The 27,289-nt window shown below is 31.9% G+C and overlaps 1 protein-coding gene across 3 annotated transcripts in view; it reads left to right on the top strand.

The window, feature by feature from the left end:
• Window positions 1-412: 412 nt before the first annotated feature.
• Window positions 413-27,289, top strand: part of LOC105341333 (homeobox protein six1) — a 35,061-nt gene continuing 8,184 nt past the window's right edge. Inside the window, exons 1-2 of one of the 3 annotated variants that reach the window (XM_011447815.4) lie at window positions 413-768; window positions 14,684-14,926. In XM_011447815.4, the coding sequence (XP_011446117.1) occupies window positions 14,890-14,926 (37 nt within the window). In that variant the 5' untranslated portion in view covers window positions 413-768; window positions 14,684-14,889. Of the gene's footprint in view, window positions 769-14,578; window positions 14,597-14,641; window positions 14,927-27,289 lie in introns of those variants that run through there. The other 2 variants (XM_011447824.4, XM_066086975.1) reach the window with 2 other exon arrangements.

Genomic DNA, 27,289 nt, shown 5'->3' with positions numbered 1-27,289 from the left:
TAGCACGAAACGACGCATTCAAAAACAATTTTCAGTAAAATATTTTTGTCTATTCAACTTTTCACCGACTCCTATTTTCGAGTGTCTTGTAGTTTTTGCCAATGTGATAGATGATAGGTAGTTTATATTCTGACATGTTCCCGCAAATGCTGCATATGTAAAGCGTGGATTTTGGCGGTAGACTATTTGCAAATAAGAAAGTGAGTCCGCGAATTAACATGGTCATACAATATCTCTTTATCATGCTTGATCGCGGCTGTATCTTAATGCTCACTGATAATCACATCTCAGCGCATCATATAAACATGTGAAAACAAAATTCACTTTATTTTAATGTGTCTATAGCTCTTAACTGGTACGTGTTAAACTAACAACCTGCTTTCAGCGTCTTTGGAGTGGATGAGACGACCACTTGGAAGTGCTACATTAACTAAAGCATACGTCCCTGACCATCAAAGGGGAGAAAAGTTCGAGATAAAAGTTTGTATTAAATTCACATCTTGTTGTGAGCGCAAGATGGCTGCCTGGTAATCGTCAAACGCGACTCATTTTCTTCGATGTGACAGTCGTGTATTTAGTCGATCACCGTGCCGCATCCTATCTCGTTCTCTGTTCATTTCGGGACAATAACATGATCTGATTGTATAAGACATGAATAGCTACCCTTGACGCCATCATCAAACGGATAATTCTTGGCCGATGTCTGCGAGGCGGGAAAATGAAAACAATTTCCAAGGCACAGACGACAGGTTCTCATTATTGTGAATGGTAAATGTTTGCTTTATTGTATCTGATGCATAAACATAACAAGCGTGCGTTGGATCGAGACTAAGTGTTTTCTAAACATATTCAAAGAGTCGAGAAACAAACCTTTCGAAGTAAAAGCAAAATTTTTAATGACTTGTTGAGTATAATATATACCTCCTTAATTACTGTTTTCCGATGACTTATTGGAAAGGAAGTAGCGCATAATTATTTTTCTGAACAGCTACTTCATGTCGAAAAATATTTAGTTTGAGGAGTTTTGAAAAGTGACGAAACCTTTTCCTAAATGATTATATAAGATTCCGACAATGATTGAATATGGAACAACTTAAATTGAATTACGCAAAGACAACATCCAAGGTCCTTGATGTGAAAATTTGCAATAAGAAAAAGGCAAAGCTGTGCTTGTTATGTCCAAGACAAAATCATACGTAATATGTACTAATTGGGATTTTGAATTGGCGTGGGGGGGGGGGGGGGTCTGGATATTGGATATTGTTGTCTGGATATAATTGTCTGGATATAGACAATGAAATAGTAAATCGCGCCACTCGAGAAAAGTTAAGATGATCTCAAAGTTGCTACCTTTTGATATCATTCTTGATACGGCTAAATATGAGGCAATTGGGGGGGGGGGGGATTTCAAGCAACGCCACCAAGATAGTTAACGCGTAAACCGGAACACAATTAGGGGCCTATTTCGTAAATGATTTCTAGAGTGGTATAATATTATGAATTGACCACACGTTTCTATGCACATTTTCTATACCGCAAGGCTTCGGTCACCATTGCCTTAGATTTAAAGGAAATAAATATGCAAGAAAAAAAATCTTATAAAATTAGATAACAAACAAATACTCCGTTGTATTATTCTTAATACATGTACTAAGATAAACAAATCATAGATCCTTTTTGTAATTCAAGAAAAAAATCGTCCGTTTTAAATGACAAAGAAAATCATTACTGATATTTGAACAATACTTTTAGATTTATTTTAAGAACTAAATGAACTTGTACAAAAATCTTTGATAACTGTTCTTATTCTTATATGTTTAATTTTTCTCGACAGGAACAAAAATTACAAAACCGAAATTTAGAAAGTGCCTTTTCCATATATATTTCGAGAAGTTTGATTAGTTTTTTTTTTACCACAGGCTTAATTTTAATTCAAAGGGGAAATATGTCGTTTTCTGATGACAAAACTATGGAGAAAACCAGTGCGTTGCGCAATTTCTATTACTAAAAATATTTACTGAATTTTGTAATAAATACTAATATTAATAGATACTGAAATATGATATATACTGAAAATACTGATATTCTAAACTCACCCATGTACTCTCACAAGTTTCCAAATTGATATATATAAAATGTTGAACTTTTAAGAAAAAAAGTGCCGGTTGCTTTTCTCAATAATATGTGTAATATAATTTTTAAAAATACGAAATAAAAAAGGGTTTGCGAAATGAGATTCATTTTGTGTTTTGGCCTCAAGTTATATCATTGTACATTAATACACAGAAGTTACTTTTAAAATGCATGTTATCATATTTTCGTACATGTATTTTGGAAGTACAAACTATGGAATTGGTGAATATTTTAACTAATTTTAACTTATATTTTAACATTTAAATAACTCCTCCATTTTTATATTTAGTGAATGATAATACATGCATCATGGTGTATTTTATTTAATTGATGAAAGGAACGCCTAAATGCAGGGCACACGACGAGCACACAACTATAAACAAATAACATTCAATAAAACTGCCTCCTTTGTGAAGATATATATAAATCACTATTTTAAGAATAGAACCAATGAAAAATTTAGGTAAAAAAAAGACAATTACTTAAAATTTTGCAGGGGGTAAATAAAGCGAACGTTTTGGTACTCGACCTTATATTCATTGCTTGGGCTAATTGATTCATAAATGATGTCATTCAAAATTAATTTCTACAATCAAATCATATATGCTTGAAAATTCTCAAGATAACTTTGATTATTTTCCGTCTCTGGGAAGAAGGAAGGAGGTAGAGGCATGCTGGGTTAAAGTTATGCCTAACAATGCCATACCATTATAGTGACGACAAATCAATCTCGAATACAGACATATTCTGTGGAGAATGGGTCTGTTTCACCATTATGATAACCAACTGCCAAAAAGCATTTAAGAAAATACTTAAAAGAATCCCAAGATATTTTGACGTGAGTACTACTGTTAGTACACCACGAACTCACGTGACTACATAGAAACGTGTATGATAATTTACTTGGCATACCGATACTTTAAGTAATACTGTAATTATAAAACTAATAATAATATAACAATTTTGGTAATAATCTTATCACTTGAAGTTTTGAACATAACATATTCGTTTACAAAGATAAATGAATCTGTGTCATTCTTTATTAGAGGGATATAAAATGATATTGACGGTTTGTTTATTTTATTATAGTAAACACTCCTTATTAAATTGCACATATATGTGTTTGATTTTAATAAAAAAATATTAAATGTATTAATATGTTTAGTCAAATTAACGTTTAGCAATATAGGTAACTCTATTTAGACTGGGATGTATATCTAATTTTGTTCTGTAAATCTATGGTTTTTTAAATTAAGTTTTTTTTTTTTCAGAAAACGAATATTTTGGCAAAATAGATATTTATTTACTTATAAAAGTATCTATTAAAAAAAAATTTCAAAACAAAGGAGATCCTCTTTACCTGTAATAAAATATCATGTTTAGACCAGTTCACACTGATACAATGCAGTAAATAAATGATAGAAATCAATTTCAAAAATATGTAAGGACAACCAAGACTATACATGAAAATTTCACACAAACAAAAGAAAGCAATGTTATCGATGCCGATAGGGATAAAAAATATTTTCCTACAAACAGGAAAACAGCCCAGGTTATGGATCTCTGTGGTGCCATAGCGGGTCTATGGACGGAGCAGTCGTTTTTATCACCTTGTCAAGTTGATACAGCCGCTGGCTATAAAAATCTAACAGAAAGACAAGATCTTCCTCCGCGGTGGGAGGAAGCTACCATTCCGATTGCCTTTTCCCCCTTCTTCTTGCATGGCAAGTGAAGAAATAAAAAGTCGAAAGAATACCATGAAAACAGAATAAGCCCTCCTGGGAAACATAACTGTCTTGTTAGAAGACCAACTCGGCAATTAAAGACTTTTTTGGCAAGATACGCCAGGTTGTCTTTCATCTTGGACCATCTTTGTTGAATATTTTACAAGTTCACCTGATTAGCTTGATTTTACGATCCTCCCATGAGCTTGGTGGCTTCTGCTGGGAATTTTTCTTGGTAGTCATTTCTCAAATCTAGATTTCTTGGGCGATTTGATTTAATATTTTCATCATTCTTAGACTGCTAGATTAGTATGCCGTTATTTTGACCATGTAAAGTCACACATGCAAAATACGCGTGTAAAGTTGCAATAAACACTGAATAAAGAATTAATTTTAACCTCTAATTATCCAATCCAACGCAGTGCTTTGACTCATCCGCCACTTTTGAAATAATGAAAAAGAAGGCAGTTAACAAGATTTTTTAACTTTATTTTATTTTTTTTCAAATCGTTTCAGTGGTTAAACGCGTTATAATCGTAAAAAAAATGAATATTAAAAATTATATGCATTTAAAAAATTTTTAAAAACAGTTTAAATTCAAGCATCCCTTTTATTTTATTTTTTATTTTTGATAGTTTGAAAATTGATTAAACTCTTGATGATGTATATGTTTTTTTGTTAATGATAAACACAAGTAGGTAATTATAGATTTAAAAAGTTAACAGTACTACAAAATCAAAAACAACTGAATCTTACTTATTTATATAGAGAGCAAAGAATATATTACTTAACAAAGGGCAGACATGGCAAGTTGGTAACTAATAGCCTTAAACAAGCAAATGTCTACTGTCAAACTATCTGGTAGCTTGCATGCGCGTGCCAATCTATATGTCGCTAACCGTATCGTGGAAAAAGAAACTCATTTGAATCAATTTTCTGAATTAAATGTTATAATCAAGAGCTTCCAATGGGAGACTTTCATTTCGCTCTCTTTGAGCATGGCTAATTTGTGAAACTGAATGCCAACATGCAGTTACAATTTGTAAATATGACGTGGAGGACTTCGATTTTCTTCCACAAAATATGAAATTTGATTACCCACTTTTACGGCGTATTAACCCCGTCTGAAATACCCTTTGACTACCATTTTCTAGCCAAATGCCTCTATGAAATCACATCTGCCCGTCACGAAAATTTAGATATCAAATCTTTTTGATTAAAATATACTTAAACGAACAAAAAGTCATATGTTGTGAAATGAGAAATAAATAAACATTTTAGTTTGTTGCCGAAATGTCTGGAGCACTGATCCATATCAAAACATGATTGATTTGGCGATGTTTCAGACTAGGTAATGAAAATTAAAAATATACAAAGATAGGCCAACAACGGACTTATTATAGAGTTTTCCTTTAAGCTGTTCTGACATTTAAATGGTGCAGAAAAAAGGATTTGTACTTCTCTGTCTTTTATTGCCTTTTAAAAGTTTCTGCAATCAATTTGTATACACGTGATCAACTATGATTTTAAAACCATATTTTTAGCTATGGTTTGTTTTTTTCAATTCTTTATTCGCTCAAGACCAGTTCACTGGTATTTGAGGTTCAAAATCAGTATATACAAATGTACACGAATACAGTCAAGGATCACATGTACAGTAGAAGTAATAATGACCAAAAAAAAGTTAAAATCACAATACAATAGGTTGTTAAAGTTGGTTTCTGGAAGAACAGACTTTGAAAATTTTCTTAATAAATATTGACAAGTTTTTTAGTTTTTCTACATTAAAAGTATTCATGAGCTCGTTAAATTTTATAATATTTGGGTGTTCATAATATCTCTTGGGTAAAAACATTTTTCTGTCGTTTACAAAATATGTACATTCTAAAATATAATGAAATTCATCCCCAATACTATTAGAATCACACATTGTACATTTTCTTAAATGTTTTTCAATATTATGCCATCTACCTGTTTCAATGGGGAATCGATGATTACATGTTCGTAATTTTGTAAACGTGATCCGTAGGTCTGTAGGTAAAATCAACAAGTACTTTTCTAAATTGAGATTTGTTTTAAAAATTCTATAATTAATACATTTTGGTGAGTTATCTACAATACTTCTCCAATCTTGTACAAATTGATTTTGTAATATTTCTTTAACTGTTGACTTAAGCCAGTTATAACTACATATTGTTTGATTTTCCCATATATATGACAACCCGCACGAGTTGAGTATATCATGTATACATTTTATCCATGGATGTATAAAAGATCCATTTTTGTAACATCTATAAAGATAACAATAGATTACATTAGTGAGTTTACAATCGTGGGCTGTCAAAACTTTTGCCCAGTACATTATCATTTTAATTTTAACAAAGAGTGACAATGGATACCTTCCAGTTTCTCCATACACCATACAATTTGGAGTACTAGATTTAAGATTAAGAATAAATTTCAAAAATTTTAAATGTACCTTTTCAATAATATCTAAATTTTCGTAACCCCACACTTCGCACGAGTAAAGTAAAATTGGGTTAATGACCTTGTCAAATAGGTCTAACTGACAATTAATTGGTAGGCTAAAATAACGTATTTTACGTAAAACACCATACAATGCCTTTGACGCTTGTTCTACTAAATGTTTTTTGCATTATTAAATTTTCCACTTCTTGATAAAACAATACCCAAATAGCAAAATGATTTTACGTTTTCAATAGTTACTCCTTTATACAAAAATTTACGCTTTGACATTGCACCTTTTGAAAAAATGAGGATTTTTGTTTTGGCTATATTAACATTAAGTTTCCATATATCACAATAATTTGCAAACACATCTAAAGCCTTTTGTAAATCAGGCGCAGATTCAGATATTAAGACAGTGTCATCGGCATAAAAAAGTAGACAGAGTTTCAACATAGCAAATAAATCATCCTGTATTTGAAGAGAAGGACAAGTAAAACCCTCTATCTGGTTTCTTATTAGATAATCTTCCAAATCGTTAATAAAAAGAGAAAATAAAAATGGTGACAAATTTTCTCCTTGTCTTACACCTATGTTACACATAAAAAAATCTGATAAATGTTGGCCAATTTTTACCTTTGATTTAATACCCTTGTACATGTTAATAATAAATCTCAAACATTTTCCATCTATCCCACTTTTAAGAACTTTCGTCCATAGTCCGTCTCGCCAAACTGTATCAAAAGCTTGTTTAAAATCAATGAAGGCACAGAATAGTTTCCTCTTATTAGTCCCCTACCGGTTTCACCGGAGGGGACTATAGCTTTCCTCTGCGTCCATCAGTCCGTCTGTCCGTCCGTCTGTCCGTCCGTCCGTCCGTCCGTCCGTCCGTCTGTCTGTCCCACTTCAGTTTTCCACACTTTTTTTCTTTATGCATTTGAGGAATAATATGAAACTTGCTGAACAGCTTCAAAATGTCAAACTTCAGATCAAGTTTACACTTTTGTAGCGTCTGATTGACATATTTTCGAGAAAAATAATTTTTTATATTCCAATTTTTTAATGTTCGGGTTCGTTACCGGGTTCGGTGTGAATAAACGAGGCCAGTATGTAGTCAGTAATAATATCGTGCGTTACTTGTACCATTCCTTTTATCATTTCTAACCAACATATAAATTCTGTAAAATAGTATCAAGCATTGTGTTGTAAATTTAATCGGCAGGATTTTTTTTTTGTATTAATACAATCGGGTTCGTTGTCGGGTTGGGCTGTTTAACTGTTTGGTTTGATTCGGGGTACAGAAGACGGTAAGAAATGATATTGTGCATAACAGTGCATTGTTTTCACAAATTTTTACCAACGAATACAGAATAGACTTGGCGAAATTACAGGAGATGAAATAAAGAGTATTATTTTACCTATTTTGTATTTAATTTCTATATCAACTATATAGTTTTAATTTCCTCTGTTCTTTTATCTCTGATTAAAGCATGACATCTCGGTTACAATAGCTCTGAAATAGTTGTGTGCTTGGAAGCTTTCATAGAATAAGACAAACCGGTAGGGGACGTGTATTGCTTATGCAATACTCTCAGAATGCTTGTTGTTTAGTGCATATTTACAAAGAAAATCAATAACAAATATATTATCTGATGTACAATAACCCTTTCTAAAACCTGTTTGCGCTTCATTGATTAAGTGTGTTTCGTCAGCAAAGGTGTTTAAACGGTCACATATTATACTAGTAAAAAGTTTTCCTAAACAACTGATTAATGTAATAGGTCTATAATTTTCAGGCTGACTCCTGTCGCCCTTGCCTTTGTAAATTGGCTTAATTATTCCTAATAGCCAATCGTCTGGGACTAGGCCACTATCAAAAACCAAATTGAAAAAGTTTACATATAAGGGTAAGAAGGTTTCCATTGTTGTCTTAATATATTCGTCGATAACATGGTCACCGCCAGGCGCTTTATTGTTTTTTAATTTTTTTACAGCATTCCTAATTTCTTCACAAGTTATAGACTGATTAAGAAGTGTATCATTATCTAAATTTATGTTTATATCTATCTCTTGGTCTTCAACTGTGCCTTCGTTTGTTTTTTTCATAAACTCAAACATTAAATCAATATTTACACCAGTTTTGTCTTTCAGACTTCACTAGTGATTTTGTCTATATCGTACTGTTCTACAATGGGTTTACCTTGTAAATATTCAATATTTCTGACAGTTTCGTTTAATTTATCGCTATTGATATTACGTGCAAATTCAACTTGTACAGCAGCAAGTTGAAAATTATGATAAATTTCAAAGCAGAATGAACACATGTCTCCATAAAATCAATCTGCTTACCCGGAACAATCGGAGGACTGTTGATTAATCAATTATTAAAAAACATCTGTTTTAATGAATAATATGGGGTACATCCTGGAATATACAGGAAAGGTATAGCAAGGTGATTCACTGCAAAAGGCTCAAATTTAAATTCAATCTCAACCCCCCCTCCCTTTCTGCCTTGTTAAACAAATCTCGCCAGTGGCTAGTTTTGACATTTAAATCTAAACAAAAATAAATAAAAAACTGGACGCTTCTGTCATAAACGAACCGATTTTGTCGCGTTCACATCAGCAAAAAACCTTTGTTACGTGATAGCGCTTAATTTAAATGTTGCTTTCATAACAAACAACTCAAATCATCAAAAGGAATGAATCTAAACAGAAACATTTTAAAACTTGATCAAAATAATATCCTAAAGCTAACTGATCTCACGTTGCATCGAATCAACGTAATCTTTTACAGACACAAAACTGATATTGAAGTGACAAATATGGCGGCGGCACTGTCGATGATAATAACGAGATTTAGAAAATTTATATTATTTAATTGTAGGTTTCTTATTTCAAGAAAACTGTCGAATCAAGTTTGTCCTCTGATGAGCCTCGGGCGTTTGTGATCGACCAGTTGCTTTTAATAACGTTGAACTATTTTTGAATGAGCCCTATTATCTTCTCCTCTTTCTATCTTCACAATGGCGGGCCGTGGCATGCATAGGTTTGGCAATTTGGTTCTAAAATGTTATTAAATATGTGCTATTTCTATATGTCAGTCCGTGTGCCAATTATAAGTTTTTCCTTTAACATGTGACTGCATAGCCATACATCCGGCGAGTTTCCATGTTAAATCAAAATTGATGAATGTTTTTCTTTGGAATGAAAGTTTCAAATATCAAGAAAAATAGCCTCTTGGTATATTAGCATTGCTTTAAGTTTATGGAATGCAATGCTGTTTAAAATTAACAATTTCAATTTTATATATATGGGAAATGAAAGAAAAGGTCTGTATTTATACTTACTGTAAAATCAATAAGAGAGACCTTATCACATATCAAAAGCCTAAGTAAACTGTGTACATTTGTTATTGTCTAGAATAGAGCGTTTTTCTTTCTTAAAAGCTTTGATATATCCTTGGTAATCTATTTTATTGTTTTTAATATATATAGTTCGGAAGAAATTCTTTAAACTTCAGCAATTAATGAAAATAAATACCTAGTTTAATCAAAGTTTTATATACTATTCATCAAACTGAAAACTTTGATCACTGCTTTCATAGATATTTAAACGAAAAACAATTTATAATATTAAACGGTATCATATTTTACAAAAAGTGATTTAAAACGGCAATTCTTTTTTTTTTTAAATATTTATGAAACAACACTTCAAAAAGTCGCAAAAAGTAGACTATTTGTTGTAATACAAAAAATACGCCTTCAGTGCAATTTAAAACCCCAGATATCTTCAAATATCACACTATTTTGATTTGTTTAAATCTTGTGGATATTTTCGTCAAAGTATTTTTTTTCTCATAAAATTGCTTGATTGCGTAAATACTATTATACAGATTTGTAGCAATTGTTCCACTGATTCATTATATTAGATAATCATTTTTGAATTTCAAACGTAATCAGCTGTTGTTAGAGAACTCAGGAAAAATAAACATAACTTGAAAAATTTAGAAAAAAAATAAAAATGCAACATTGCCCGTTGAGTGCCACATATTATAGAGGTATAATTATAACGAAATAGTATACCCTATTAATTGTCAATCGATGATTAATCTAAGCAATAAAAAAGGAATATTTATAATCAAGAAAAGAATTTAAAATTTTAGATTCTTGCATGTAACTGTCTTTTTTTTTCAAAAATATTGTAATAAAAATATTTGTTTGATATGATGCTTTTTAAAATTTGTCGACCTAACTGTATCAAATACAGTCATTTCGGTCTATGCAAAAATACACCATTTACCTAGGCAATTTTTAGCAACCTCTGACAAAACGATATTGTAACATGTCTTTGTATTTGGTAAAAACCAATTAAAAAGCAAGTTTTTAGATTTACTAATATTCATTAATTTACAAAAACCAAAATTAGGAATATGTTTTGTGTTTTGATGTGTCAATATTGATAATTTTACATAACTGTGGAATCAAGGGACGAGTTATCTGTCCATGTTGTAATACATCGGCTGACTTGTCAACTTCAAATTGAATATTGTAAGTTACTATTTATATACCAGTCAGGCAATAAACATTGGGTTCAGTTTATCTTCAATGCTTGATTAAAATTATGCCATTTTAGGTTTTTTATTGGACACATTTCTACCCGGCATAACTTTAATCAAAGTACTGAAGAACTGACGGGAGTTGATTTTGTCGATGTTTATTTATTTTAAAATCAATGATGTTATTTTGCATGACAAGAACATGTATACGTAGTTTGTAATTTGAATTACGCTTATTTTTATAATATGAATTTTTGAACTTTTTCGACTAGAATGTCGAGAAACCTCCATATGAATCATGTTAAATAATATATAAAGATAAAATTAATTCAATCAAACTATGTATCAGTGGTAGAAATATTTCTCGAAAATTGTATGGATCCAAGCAATATTGAACTCTAGTCTCGTTCAACCAAACGCTCGGCTGACACCGTAAATCTCCGACAAGGGTTTACGGAGACAGCCGAGCGTCGAGTTGAACGAGACTATATTGAGCTCTGGCGTAGGAATACATACGACTACAAAAACTATTTAAATTGTTCGTACCATTTAAAATCTATTTTTAAGGTATTTGTAAATAAGTTTCCTTGAAAAACAATGCTTTAGCATACATTACATCGAATTCAACAATTATTTTCAAGAACTAAGTCTTGTCAGGAGCAATGATTTGTGCTGAGGTCCAAACACTGTTTCACTTTCGGTTTGTCCGAGTGACTGCATAGGAGAGTTGATTAAAAATCAACTCCCAAAAATCAAATACGTAATCAACCTAATATGTTATATAATAATGCAATGCAATGCATCTAAATACGTGTATACATGCGTTCTCTAATAATCGTGCATTGCATAATTAAAATATTTATTATAATAAACATTCTGTGTTAGCCGTAACCAAAAGTATGACACAAGTTTAGATACGTATTAAAGTTATTCTTTGGAAATAAAAAGATCGTTTGTTAAAATGACTCCTAAATTCTTGCAAAAACGATAAACTGACATTTGTAAACTTGATTACCCGGGTATCTATGATGAAAAAAGAAATCTCATTATAAAAATTACTTCATGTTTAAAAAAAAATGAATATAAAATCTGATTTTTCCCCTTTAATTTTTTTTTACATAGATTCATTTGTAAGTCATGATAAAAACAAAGAGTCAATGGAGTTCTACACGTGTCAACGGCCAGACAGTTGTGATAGTGTATACATTTCGGTCTAACCATATCTTTGACAAGAGATTTGCGCTGTGTAATTTGTAATTTAAACGGAGAAAATTAAATATGTATGAGATAATCAGAATGAATATTCATTAGATAAACTTATATTTTTCTATCACGTTTGTAGCGTGGAAACATTTTTATTAGTAATTTGGGTGGAAAAAATCTGCTTAGATATAGATATTTCATTATGTGTTTTACAGTAATTTTTATTTTTCAAATTACGAACTTTTTTACTAACTCGCCAAAAAGTTGGGGTTTTTTTCTTCAAATATTACATGTATACTTATTGCCGTTCTATAATTTTTTCCCTTTTAACTTGCTCTTTCCCTGTTGATTATAAAACCATTGGTAAATTCATGTTAATATTCTTCTAAAGGAACTACCCGTGAGGAAATGAGTTAAAGAAAGTCGAATGGACAGTAATAACATTGTAGCGAATACTTGGATATATTCTAGTATACATGCATACAACGTTAGAGCTATCAAAGATTATCAGAGTGATCAGAGCATCGTTACTAGTTTTTTCTTAAATACATTTTTACCACAATTTATTTACTTTGACATTTTCGATGGGTTTATTTTATCTTTTATTGGTACAACACAGGGCGCGCCAGAAATGGTTACATCAAGGGCAGTAATTGTCTTCTGTGTGGTCCACCATCCCCACCCCACACAATCACCTGTTACTCTCCCGAGATCCTGGTGCTAGTTCTAGTGGTGAATCGTTTATTATTATACAATATTCAATTTACAACATCCTGTAAAGAACAAAATCGCTGAAATTATTATTTATAGTGTATCAATAGAAGTAACACGTTTTATATCCTCTTGCAAAGCAACCCGGATTTTTTTGTGTTGATCTTCATATTACAACTTGATTTGCCGCACTATTCATGTTTTTACTGTATTTATTTACAGGAGGCTGAGTCAACGATTTTTCAAAAATATATTTAATCTATAATCATAAGTTAATTATAATATGCCTTTTCTGATCTTATAAAACCAGACCGTTTAGGGAGCAATAATCCAGACAAAACAATTAAAATTGACCAAGTTTTATCATTGAATAGAATCTTCTATTTATTTACTTTTTAAAATGCATTTATATTTTGCAAATTAGTAAAATTAAAACTATTCCTAAGGTATTTTCTCGAGCCTAAATAGTACTACCTGGAAAGCACATTTAGAAAATTTACTTAAATATTTTCGAAATAAGAATTGTTGTTAAAAGTAATGTACATTAAAAATAATGAGAATTTTTAGATTTCTTGATGTCAACAATCACATTTCCTGATACTGTTTTAAATTAATCGAAAACAAGCTAAAATAAATTTCACAAGTTTAAGATCATCGCCGGTCATAATATATTCCTCAATTAGGAAAGAACCAATGTTATAAATACATTGTTACTTCATCAAAATATTGAAAGCGATCAGAAAGTGACCTGACAGTTAACAGAAATTACAGGATTTCTTTAAATACTGAACTCTTTTCATAGAAATTGATATCAACATTCTTCATAATATTGTTTTCATGCTTAGTGTTAATAATCGAAAAGATTAATTTGCTAGTACCAATGCATTATTTGAATTAAATCGAAGTTGTCAAAGACCTGCTGTTAAATACATTGTTCGCTATTCTAATCAGTAAAAAAAATTATATCATAATTTTGCTTTTTCAATAATTTCTTTTACGTTGGCAAACTTGGGCATATTTCAATGTATCCCAATATAAAACTATACATAAAATAATATAAGTATTTTTATTTATCATTAATTCATACTGTACTGATTCAAAAGCTACATTAAACCGGAAGTATATCATGCAGGTAGCAGTATTACAGCAAATAAGAACAAAAAGCAAATAAGAGCAACATACTTTATTCCGTATAATTTTTTAATCCATACATCAGAACTGCACTTTAGTACTAGTCCGTTCCTGGTTTGACTTCTACAAAAGAATCAAAGTCTTAAAATATCCAATCAGAAATTGATTAGAGCCACGATTCTCGGCGAGAAGAGAGAAAGACATTGGGAAGCGCTTTCTTGGAAACTTGATGTTAATTTCGGAAGCAAGGGAAATTATATTGGTTATGCTATATGACAATTAAACGCTCCACATGTTGAGTTAGTATGTCCCTCTCTCCCAGAAATTATCAGCCTTAATAAGAGTCATTCCATGATATGAAATTAATATCTTCACAAGTAACAATATCGGGCACGTTCTTTCGGTGTAGCTGAAGAGATAGTAATAAAAGTCATTTTGCTAGAGATATTGGGTATCAAAATTGTCTTTAGATAATGACCAACTATTACATTGCGGGGTCAACTTTTTTTTCAACCCGCCGAAAAATCAAATACAAGTCTCTGTTACATAGTAAATATTATTTCTACCAATCATAGAGCACATCGGTGAACTGCAATAGGATTCACGCCTCACCACACAAGCCAGGCCAGGAACGATTCAGCGATGGAAACAAAGCAGTCAACGAGAAGGGGGTGGGGCTAAAATTAAATAGATAAGAAATTCCAGTAGTTCTGCATTTATTACACAGATAGTAAAATATTCTTATTTCTCTTGAACAGTGATCGCCTAGAAAGGTTTAACCTGAGTCGAACTTGGCCAGAGAATCGGAGACAGAGACCTGCTATATTATTTTTTGTATGTGGCCGAGTGTTCTGTTGAGTGGATCGCTTACACTTTACATGACTGGGACGACGTGATAGAGTGAAGCGAAAGAGAGTCTGGCCCCGGATCATTCACACCTGCATCCAAGGAAGGTGAAATCAAGATGCAGGCGCCCATGATGGACCCATATACATACTCAGGTAAGTTGTGCTATATACCTTTACCTATTCCCGGCTCGGACTATCATGAATTCTCCACATAACGAGGCTACCCGTATTTCCTATATTTATCATAACGGATTTTAAATGTAAACAAACGGGGACACGACTTCTTGGATCAAATTTCAAAACTTTCTAAGTTTATATCTGCCAGTTTCTCTGTTTTCCTTAATTGGCTTGGTCATAAGTAATAATATATATCTAAAATAAATATATGCTGCAAATGTCTACAGAGTTAATGTATGCAGGAAAACAGGAATGACAAAGCATTCACTGTAGAGGATGTCAAGTTTTTCCTGTAATAGACAAAATAACACCCGTAAAAAAAATATGGCGCTGACATAAGTACAAAGATGTACCCTTTCAAGATTGACATGTACAATTCTGCTGACAGTCATTAAATAATGTTCAGGTCTTGACAACGCTAAATATACTATGTTATTTCTGACAAAAATATAAAGTTCAATTATTCTCACTTAAGCAAAACAAATAATTTTTTTTTATATAAAATGGGCCATTTATATTTTTATATGTATGTATATTCAGTCATAAACAGAACGTTTGAGCATAATTCCACCAATTTTTCATATAAAATCTAGTTATGATTATTATTAAAACTAAATGTGCCTATATAGTACACGAATACACTGATCTATAGATATATAAATTGTAAACATATGTATTATAAAAACAAAATCGCATTTTGGTGATTAAAGTTTCAATTTACAATTTTTTTTATTACCAACTATTTTCATGATAATAAAATATTAAAAGGGACAAAACAATAATTAAGTCGCTTCATTGTCATATTTTTAATCGGATTTTTTTCTCCCCTTATAATTTTAATTATCAATATTAAATTGAATAATCTTTTTTATCATGTCAATGTTAGATTTTTAAAATCTAATCAGGTGATTTTCTCTTAATTACATGCTGTGAAATTTTTTGTATATACAGACAGAGATATTTTTTAAAAAGTCCCTCATAATGCGCTGAAAAAAATAAATCGAAAATGAGGATACAAATACCAACTCTCACACAAACTAAATTACTATCATTAGACATAATAAAGATAGACACTGTTTGGATGCTAAAACATCTTGATAGAAGTGCATAAACAAACCACTATAAAAGCCCCATTTGAACACGTGCAAGGGGGTTATATGTTTTTATTTCTCCGAGAATTGGGCAGTCAAGGCTTCTAGAAGTTTTGTAGGCTTATCAGTTTACAGATTTTGATCGTAAAAATGTGCAATGTTGGGACACAGTCTTCACTTTTATGTGCTGGAAATGAAAGACTGGCTATCTCTTTCACCTATATCTCCGTGTTTGTTTTGGATGGAAATTCGCCTCAAAACTTCCATTTTCCCGTCAGTTACCCCGTCATGAGTCCAACAATTCATCGCCTTTGAGTTTTACCTCAAGTTCAGGTGACAAAATGTTGGCAATCGGGTCAGAGTTTGCAGGACACACACCTACGGACAATAGTCGACGTTTTAAAACCAATGTGTTAGATTATCTGTCGTGAAACAATCGACTTTATTAATTTTCTAGCAATGCTGAAACTAATATTATCATTTTTCCATGTTTGGGTCTGAAATAATTTTTTACAAACATAATATCATCAAATATGATGAATAAATTCAGGAGAAAAAATTAAAGACGGCCGACATACAAGTTCCTTTAATATTTCCAATATACTCGATATTTATTTGGATTCCTTAAAATGAAAAGAATTACTCATAGTCTTACCCCCTTCAAAACAACAAGACCATCAGGTATGTTTCTGATCCGTATCTATAGCTTATCAAATCCATCTATTAATAAGGAACAATAACCCTATTGCTAACTGGACACGGAATAGGGTTCCATTTGTTCCAGAGCCCGGGCTTCTTTTTTGCTTAGTCGAATGATCCGATTGATTGGGGATAGGGATTGAATGACCACTCCCAGATACAGGTGGATATATTCGATCTGAAGATAAAACACTAAAAAAACAAAACATGTGTCATCTGTGTGGTTCTGTCTGTGGATTCTGTAGCCTGGTCGTTTTTATGACGAGTAAGTACGCGAGATGGATTTATTACAAATAGGTCTGCATGCCAGTTGAATCTCATTTCCTCTCGTCAAGTTCAGAAATATTGATATACTGTGCGTTTAATCAGTCCAAGTTGTCATCCCTCATTATGACATGTTCAAAAAGGATGTTAACAAATGAGTTTTTGACGCTATGTCTTCATTGTCTAACCAATTTTTATTCTAGTAAAATAAAGAAATTTAATGATAAATACTCATAATAATTAATTTTAAATAATCGGGAAAGACGACCAAAAACAAATAGTACTGTTTTAAAAAGAATACATATTTTTGTTCTATGTTTTATTAAAGGAGTATAATAAAATATACCAAATATTGGAACAAACCGAAATATTCGAGAAAATTCCATTTAATCGCTAGAGTTTTTTTTTTTTTTGGGGGGGGGGGGTATTTGTTTTACTGTTTTGCAAAGCTTGTTTTATTGTAGAAATGTATAAGTGTAATTGTTTATAAATATCTTTAATTTAATTTTGTTTTTCAGATATTAATTTATTCTATACAATTTTGGGTATATAACAAAAACAAAAACACGTACAATATATATGTTAGATTTTGAAATTTCTGTAAAATCATAATTATGATAACTAACTTTTTGTATCAATATCTGATAATTTAACAATCCTAATCACCCTAAGGACCAATATCTGACATAATGGCACTAGAAGAATTATTCTTCTGATTTTCTGAGTCGATTTAGGCCGACCCTATTAGGAATTTAATGCAAATAACGAATTGTTTAAAAGCACTCCGCTTTATATTCTTTTTAAGATAAAAAAAATTCCCATCCCACCTGGTAGGTCTCCGTCAGAGTTAAGGTAGAGAAGTTTTGATGATCCGTGTGAAATTGAGCGTGTTCAATGAAGGGGGCCCACCACCCCGTATATAAACCACAACGCGGGTTTAAAACTTGAAAAGAAAAAAAAAAGAGATCCGTATTACCATCAAATTACTTTGGTTGAAAAAAAATCACTGATTCCGAAACTTATATTTGCATACATGAGTCGAACTCGCTTGTTTATCAAATCAAAGACGGCAAATTGACTTTGATAAATCTCATCATTATATATGTTAGAGAGTTTGTTTTTGCCGTTTTAATTTATTCTACCATCACTAATGTAGGGACTTTTGTAGTATTTCAGGGTAATTTCTAAAGTATCCAATGTCAAATAAATGTAACATATTTAATTTGAATATATTAAAAACTGATTGACAGGAGATGTATCCAATGTCACAAAACTCCAGAAGTTACAACTATACGTTGGCAAATTTTTAGGGATTTTGCAAAACCTTGTGAAAATTGGGGACAACTAATTACTGGATGAAAAGGTTTCTGCAAAAGGTACTACCAAGCACTTGACAGGGGCTTAAAAGATTGGTCCAAGATATGTTTGCTTTTTTCGCTTAAATCGTCTTTGTTGGTTTTTCTCGCCTAAGAATATAATGATTCCAGTCATTTATCATAAGAGTCGATCTGACAGTAACATAATGAGAAGAATCGGAAACGGGCACCCTTTTCGCGAAAAAAGAAACGCATATTGACACGCATCTAAACTATCACATTTTGATTACCAATTTGACATCGCTTTTTCTGTTACAGCTATTAATTCTAGCAGACTCTTCGTAAAAGCTATTGTCTTTTTTAAGACGAAGAAAATTGAAACGTTTGCGACGGAGTTTTTCACTATATAAAGATTTGTTTAATTTCTAACCAACAGACATTCTGTTTTATGTATAGTAGATTTATTATTTAAAAATGCCGGTTGCTGTGTGGGTTCGCAATATGCATTTAAAACTACATTATTTTTTCAATCAATAAATTCTGTGTTTTCTATAGTCTCAGTAAAATTCTGAATTTAATTAAGTTATCAAAACGTATATCATCAAATTGAGGAATTATCAGATTTAGCTTCGGTCTACTGCCCCGAGAATCAGAGACACGCGTGTATCGACTTCAATGATATCCCAACACAGTATCTCTCCATCTCATTTTGGAGGAGTATTTTCTCATTTTCATTTTTCATGCAGGAAATGTATTTCAGTTTTATCATTCTATAACTTTAATTTAGCCTTTCACTTTATTATTCATCAACAAGATAGAAGTCGGCCCACCCAGGTTGGAATCCTGCCTATGAACAGCGCTAAATGAAGGGAACCAAACCAGCGTTCAGTGGGGTTTCATTTTTGACTTGGCCCAGCGGGTTTTGAAAGCTATTCGGAGTCTCTCGGTTAAAGGTATCAGAGAATAGGGATGCCTTCGGATATCACTCATTAGCGTTTAATGCCCTTTCTCATTATTCGGTACTATTTTCTTCGTTGGCGGTAGGCAGACTTACCGTCGAATACTCCCCAGTTCCAGGAGAGACTAATTGAGATTCTCGGTATATAAAGGCCGTTTGGCAGATTTATTAGAAATATGATGTATGGAATTTTTGACGATTTTGATGACGTTATCTGAATTTTATAAGCAATAAACAAGGCTAAACAAGAGACACATTGCTGATGCGTAAGGGAGGGCCTCTTGTAAAACCATGAACATCTCAGATGACTGCAAAGATAACTTTGAACTAGTAGCCATTACTTGGAACATCTATCGCACAGGTAGATGTTCTTTGTCAGGTATTTTAATTCAAGTCTTGGTTTATCTTGATTTCTTTTTATCGGAAGTATTTTGATAAAAGTGTTGAAACAAATGAAGCATTGTAATAAGATTTGGCAAATGAAAATAAGATCAGATCAATGGCAAAGACGGGAACGTTTTGCAAAACAGGGTTTCTTTTTCATGTATTGAATTGAAAACTTTCATCAGTCAAAATTCTAAACTAATGACAAGATCTGACTACAGTTGTTAAAATCCAGATTATCTGTATGTTTAGTGTTATTTGACTACACAGTTCTAAATTTTTATCTCCGTTTTTGAAGAAGTTTTCATTTATTGCTTTAGTTTACTTTTTGGGCAGATCGAATAACACATAATCACTTCTATCAACAATGAACTGAAAGCAACTAGTATGTACGGTCGTTTTCAAATAAACCAAATAAGCGTCGAGTTTGGCAAAAAAGAAGACATTTATGGATGGCGTATTCTTTACATTTCCCCTGGATAAGTATATCACCCAACCACCCATTTCATTGCATGATCAAAGCAAATTAGAATAGCTTGAAACTTTAGACGCCCAACGTAACAGGCAATAGCTTGGACCCAGTGAGGCCAACTGTTACACTTGGGTGGGTGTTTAAACCCATCTTCTTCTAGTCCAAGTAATCACCATAAATAATTGCAACTTAATGACGAAAAGCTGTTTGACAGTGTCGCTTTATAACTCTTCCCGTCTTCAGCCGATAAAACTGGTTGTCTTTTTGTGCATGCCTTGAACAATTGTTTCTTCTAGACTGGGAATCAATTGGACTATTGTTCTACGACACGCAATACGTCTTTTGTTCAATACCTACAAACTTTGCATAACAAAAAACGTGGCATTCTTATTTTGAAAAATAAAAACAAATATTCAGCTGCATTATCACTTGATCAGTGCGTCTAGATAAGGACTGGCTTTACTTTTTTGTGCCTTTTTCGTCGAAGCAAGACCACACACTTTGGAACTCAGAAAACACTATTTCATGAGCCAAAGTTCCGATCTCTAAGAATATTAGCCTGCGAAAAGAAGAGATACCCAAAACGGCTTAAGATGTTAATGCACCTGCACTATAATTATGGTATTTCTTTACTTTGGGTCATATATAGTGCACTTAATTTAACAGACTGGTATGAGATTTCGACCACACATTTTTAACTCATTTCAATTATGACTTTAGTCATCGAGGGGCACTTTTAACGATTCTCTCCGTTAGCTTCCAGAAGAATCAAATAACATAAAAACGCACACTTCCAATGAGGGTTCCAAAAGCTAAAAAGGAATCATGTTTCTTTATTCGGTTTAAAATATTACTACTAATTCAGCTGCTTTAGGTCAAGTTTCTAATTGTGTGAAAAATCAGTAATCAATCAGACGTCTTTTTAACGACTGGGCTTTAATATACTGGTGATTTTGGAGGGAAAAATGATATCGGTTTTCTAATGTTACATGTTTGGAAAACAAATGACTTTTGCTTGTAATCGATTTATTTATATATATATATAATTATATTCTTTATAGATAGAATTAGAAAAAAGATCTGTCAAAATTTAATAGCTTGACAGCCTATAATGAAACTGAAAAAACAATATATCAGGTACTGCAAAACTATGCGTATTTACCTGTATGGTTAAATTAGGACAATAAATAGTAATATGATGGTTCCGATCTATAGAATTAAGTAGAATAAAGTGCAGGATTTTTTTTTTATTATATTGAATCTAAAATGAAAATCAAAACCAATGACGTTGAATAAAAACGTCATTTCTATATGAAAAACTTTAAAAGCGTCAACAATTGTATTTCTGAGAAATGGTTTGCGCTAAAGCTGAAAATTAATTTTTATACTTAAATACTTATAAATATTTCCTTTTCGACATAAACAGTTGTATTATTTTATTCTTTAATTAACAGATAAATGTTTATTGATTCCATTTAAAGCACAAGAGCAAAACATGGATAGTTGTACAGACATTGCCGTTTATTGGAAATGAAAAAAACTTTGAGTCACAACACAAAGTACTGAGTAAAAAAGGATCTATTATAAAACATATACATTAAGAGGGCTCGATGCTCGTGGTCTTTTTAGACTGTATTAACCTCCTTTAGAAGAAGAGCTTTATATTAAAATATAGGAATAAACCCAAATTTAAATAAGAAGAAAAAAATATCGTTTACAGCGAAGCAAACCCTTAAATTTTAGGTAGATCTGATGGTTAATTCGTTGACCACCGAGCCACCTTACAGGAATGGGACAATCTCCGAGACACATGAATAATTTAGTACGTACTTAACTAAGTTATTAATCTATTTTCAACATGTGTTTAGTTTTTTCTAAAAGGGAATTAAATAATAGGCAAGAAATTCATTTTGAAATAACATGCACCAAGAAAAAAATGTATTTTCATTGGCCTGACTGATGGAAACATTGTGCAATTTTTCAAAGAATCTAGACTTCGTGAATTATGTCTGTTGATACAGAATTTTGTACTTTATTTTTTCCCTTCTAATCAGAGCAAATTTTATCGCTCTATTTTGCCAATCAACTGACTTATGCAAACAAAATGTAAACCCTTGGTGCTAGTCACCATCTTATGAATCGGAGGAAAAAATCCCCTTGTCTATTTGATGTGTGTGTGTTTTCTTTATCGGTAATACGGTTTTCATGTACGATAACAAACTCCAATGATTCAACGCTCTTTTGAATTTATAGAACTTAAAATGAAGGGTATTTTCTTACATAATTCTGCACGTGCGCTGTTTGAAGTCTACGGTTTCCTTTTCTTGTGAAGTTTGGTGACCATGCACGATTTAAGACAGATTTTAGTGAGAGTTTCGGACGATAGAAAGCTAATTTTATGCCCAAGTTGTTATCATTTAGCTCCTGAGGATGGCAATAAAACAAAAAAGTGTGTTTGAAACACAATCTGGAGAACTCTTAGATTCCTTACATTGTACAGATAATATTTCTTCAAAGAAATGGGCGTTAAATCTGCTTGCTGACTGTCAGTATACATCCAAAAATCAAACTTCTGTACAGTGATGTTTTAATTGAATAATAAAAACGAATTAATGTCTTTGAAATGAGCAATTATTTTTGAAATCGTTTGTTCAGAGATGATCCTGAGTAATTACTCAGGCTGGGTAATTTTTTTCTTCACGGTTGATCGACATTCCTTTTTATAAGATATTATTTTTTTTTTGTCGTTTTAGGTCTTTCAAATGCGAGACAGCTTTTAAATATTTGAAATTGTTATCACATAAGGCCATAATGTTTCCTTTGAAGGCACCTTTAGGAGAAAACTTCAAGGCTGATTGTTTACAATTATTATTTTTTTAATCAGTACTATTTAAAGTGAGAGAGAGGGGGTCCACGATCTATTGTTCTCTGTTTTGTGTGATAAGTAAAATCTCAATGGGACAACAATGTACACGACATGCATTCAGTTTTGCTTTTGACGCATTTTCGAGACGACCTTTAAAATAGCCATTGAAAGATCTACAATGGAAAATTGTTTTTATACACGCAACTCTACCTTACCGTTTTTTTTTTTTGCATAACTGGTATATTACTCTACATCATTTATGTTCAAAGATTATTGAATTGCATTAAAATAATGTAATAAAATTATTTTAAAACATTCAAAACTATAGTTTAAAGAAAAATCAAAAAAAAATCTCAATTCATCACATAAATTAATATATATTTTAATCAAAATCTCAAAGGATTTCATAAGATCTTATATTTTACAGATTGAAAAAATGAACAAATTTTTTCCATAAAGTGTGAATTGTTTGAGCAAATCCCTATGTAAATTCCAGTGGTTTATGACAGTTACAGCATGCTGTTTTTGTATTTAATAATGTGACACAAAAGAATTTATCTCTCACGTTGATTTGACCAAGAAATTTATTTATCTTTTGATTAATTATTCACAAAAAGTTTTAATTAATAAGACAGTGTACCAGTAATTCATTGTTTTGGTTCATTTATGAATTTCATAACATTTTTGAAAGATTTCCCGGTCAGAACACAGTCCATACAATATACACATTCGGTTCAAACTCTATGTTTTTACAGCGACACTCTTTAAGTTCAATGTACGGGTTTTCATTTTGTTTTCTCCCTTAAGAGATATGTGTATCAAAATGGGGGTTTTTTTAACTAAAAAAATAAATATATGATTTGAAACTATTATGATAATATCTCATCTTCTCTGGGGATTTTATAGTATTTTAAGTTGATTCATTTTTTTTGTTTATCAACCATTATGCATTCAATTGCATTCAAAAATAAATCATCGAACCAAACATATAAAAAAAAAAGTTTCTTTTATAAGGAAACTATTTTACAATGGCATTTTTCAAAATTAAATGTAAAAATGAAATTACGCTTTAATTTAATATCTAAAATATATTTAAAAAGTACTGTTAAACTATACAATCACATACCATGTATAGACTTTGATTAAATAGACCTTGACAATGTGATATAGATAATATAAAAATAAACAAATACGAAAAAATGTTTTCTTTATATAAATGTGATGTCAATTTTGTATACTTAATTCAAAAAATGGGGGTTTTTTTCAAAAGAATCCTCTCCTGCGGACTTCATTTGTTAAATTATTCACTATGAATAGTCTGATATTCCAAAACTTGAGCGAATCGGCTCAAGTGTTACTGAATCAGAAAGGCTACCTTAACCGAAGCAGCACGATGTCGCATCAGCTTGCAACATACGCAAACTGTCACATATGGCAAAAATAAAAAAACAAAACAAAACCGGTTACTGATATCTATTAACAGCATATGGTTTATCCGTAAATCATTCTTGTCATTCTAGATTTACGATATATTAATTGATAAAACCATCAATTATTTAAACCAACCCTGTAATCATCGCGTTTTAGTTAAGTTGTTTCATTGAATAAACATCAAATTTGTTTTCATTTCTGTATTTAATAACGTATAGATTGTGACCTATGTATTCTGGGTTTATGACCTGTCGTTAGTAATTGAATTAGCAATGCTTGCATGATATCTTCATCAAGAAGTACATTACGATCTATACGGCATCTAGATTAACATGTACATATGCAATACGACATGTCATATTAATTTTAGATGTCTTAACATTTACAGACTTCAATACTAGTAACTTATTCACGAAAATATAGTTTGCAGTAAACTTAATCAATATGTTCTCGTGTAACATCCAAATATAACATTTGCAAGGTATACCAGATTTCTTGGTCCCATAGCTAGTATCAAAGTGTCATATACGTGCAAAAGGGGCCTGCATGTTGATTTTTCTCGTTGGTGGCCGTGTCAATGTTATCAGAACTGTCAACCATTTCATGATCTACCGATATATATGCAATTTAAGTACAACCAATACATTGATACCAAAACTATACATATTGCGTCCTGTGTATTTGTTGATCATTAACATGGTCTATCTGGACTTTAATCTGCCCTTCCAAACAGAGGCCTCGTACCTTCTCGTTAAAGTCTCGCGTTGTTTTGTTTGACGTCCCAAACAATCGTGGGTAACTTGAGATTGGGATTTTCTCACCTTTTAGTGTTGCAGGGATCAAAGACATCGGCTAGTGTTAAAATGATTAGTCTCAAATAAAATTGATTTTAGATATCGATGCCAACCTACTCTTGGATACCAATTGCAAGAAAGAAAACATCATGCAATGGAGTTGCTTCGAGTACGTAAGGGTAAAAGAATTTCAAACCATCTAGAGATGTCTTTGCCAATGAACCTGAAAACTAATCATTATAACTTAAGTAACAATTTTCAACACACTTTCAACTCATTAGCAAAAATCTGCTTTATTAATATGCGGAAGTAGCTGTTAGAAGGGGTGAGTCGGTGCTCCGATCTTCATTCGACCCTTGTAATCATAAAAAGAGGGAGATAAGTTCGGCTTCTGTGGAAATGATGACTCTTGGGGGGTTTTGTATGGTTCTCGAAGCAAGTAAAGCATAGAATTGGCCACACAAGAAAGTGAAACAGCCACTTACATGACTTTTCCTCCGGTATCCCAGTTTCTCCATGTCTCTGGGAATCATTCTTTTGTAGACCACAATTTGAATTGAATTTTATAATCCAATTATTTATGTCCTTATAGGCAAGGTTGAGAAGGTTTGAAATATGTAAGTTAAGTTAACATGATATAATTAACAAAAATGTGAAATTCTAGTATTCATAGTTCCGTAATTGATTGTATTTGCCCTTGCCTATAGGTATTCAAGTGAGCTAATACACTTCTCAGAAATGGTCACTTGAATCTTATACTGGGCGTTTAAAAAATATGAATTATGACGTTTTATTTTATTTAAAGATCTTTATGGCTATTAGAAGTGTGTGCCAATAACTTTGTCAAACATGTACATTCTAAATTAAACCAATAAACAGTCTCTTTCCTCTTCAACAGAAGCTACAATTGCGGCGTCAATTCTTGTTTCTAAAAATTTATTTCTCATTTGGAGTTGAGTGGTGTGCCTCGAGGAAAATGTTCGGCCTTCAATGGAGTCGTAAAACGTAAATGCCGTGTATCTATTTCTATGTAAATAAAGTTCAAATGCTTTTCATAGAGTGGCAGTGTTAACAATACTGAATTAAAAATACACATTTGCATCTTCGTTGACGCTTGTCAATTCTAGATTTCCGGAGGCTGCTATTACTTTAATTATGAACCATACATGCTGTTCTGGCATAGAATTGAACCTTATAATTTTCTAAGAGGAAGAATTTCGTATCAATTTCATTTGTATTTTGACTAGGCGAGAAATGGAGGGGAAACTAAATAAGGGTTGAATTAATGAGTCATCGATATGTGACAATAAGACGCTAGGAGCTAAGGAGAAATTCTTAGCTTGCTTTTCGTTTACCAAGCCAGATGAATTCTTTTTAAGTTTTTTTCCCAAATGTAAAAATGCCGTTTAAGATGCAGATTTTTTTTCAATGTGCACTAATAGTATCACCCGTATAGAATATTAAACTTTTTTTAGACTGACCTTTCATTATAAGGGAGAAAAGGGAAGGGGGAGTCTTTTGCCTCCAGCTGCGCTGTTTGATGCTTGTTACTTCGAACCCCGAACCCGACGTCATATATTATTTCTTAATTGAGGTTTCTCAAGTCGCACACTTGTGACTTTGACGGATGAAGTTGAGGTCAATTGAAACCCATGATACTAGGAAGAACAATAGAAAGCACCAGAGACTATAACTCACATTCGGTGGTTTTTGTAAGAGTCTAATAGAACGAAGATTAAGAATACAATGAATTCGTAACCACAACTTATAAAAATCGCCATCACGCCGCCATGTTCATTCAATTAGTTTTCGCGTTCATCACATCTATTATCATTCTTTCCACAAATCATATTTAATCTAATTTGGGACAACTTCGCATTTATCAAACAGAAAACACATCGAAACTCTCTGGGAAAATTCTTAGGTTTACGTTTGAAATTTTTTTTAAAAATTGAACATTCTATACGAATTTTTTTCCTTCGGCTTCAAGTTACAAAATGGCAAAACAAGCGTTATTTTGAACAAGAAGAACAAACTAACTTATCAGAAAAATGACGAAACTCT

Source organism: Magallana gigas, chromosome 6 (genome assembly GCF_963853765.1).
Source record: "Magallana gigas chromosome 6, xbMagGiga1.1, whole genome shotgun sequence".
NCBI classification, from domain to species: domain Eukaryota; kingdom Metazoa; phylum Mollusca; class Bivalvia; order Ostreida; family Ostreidae; genus Magallana; species Magallana gigas.
The sequence above is the reverse complement of the archived record's forward strand: the minus strand, read 5'-3'. Positions and strand labels throughout refer to the sequence as shown.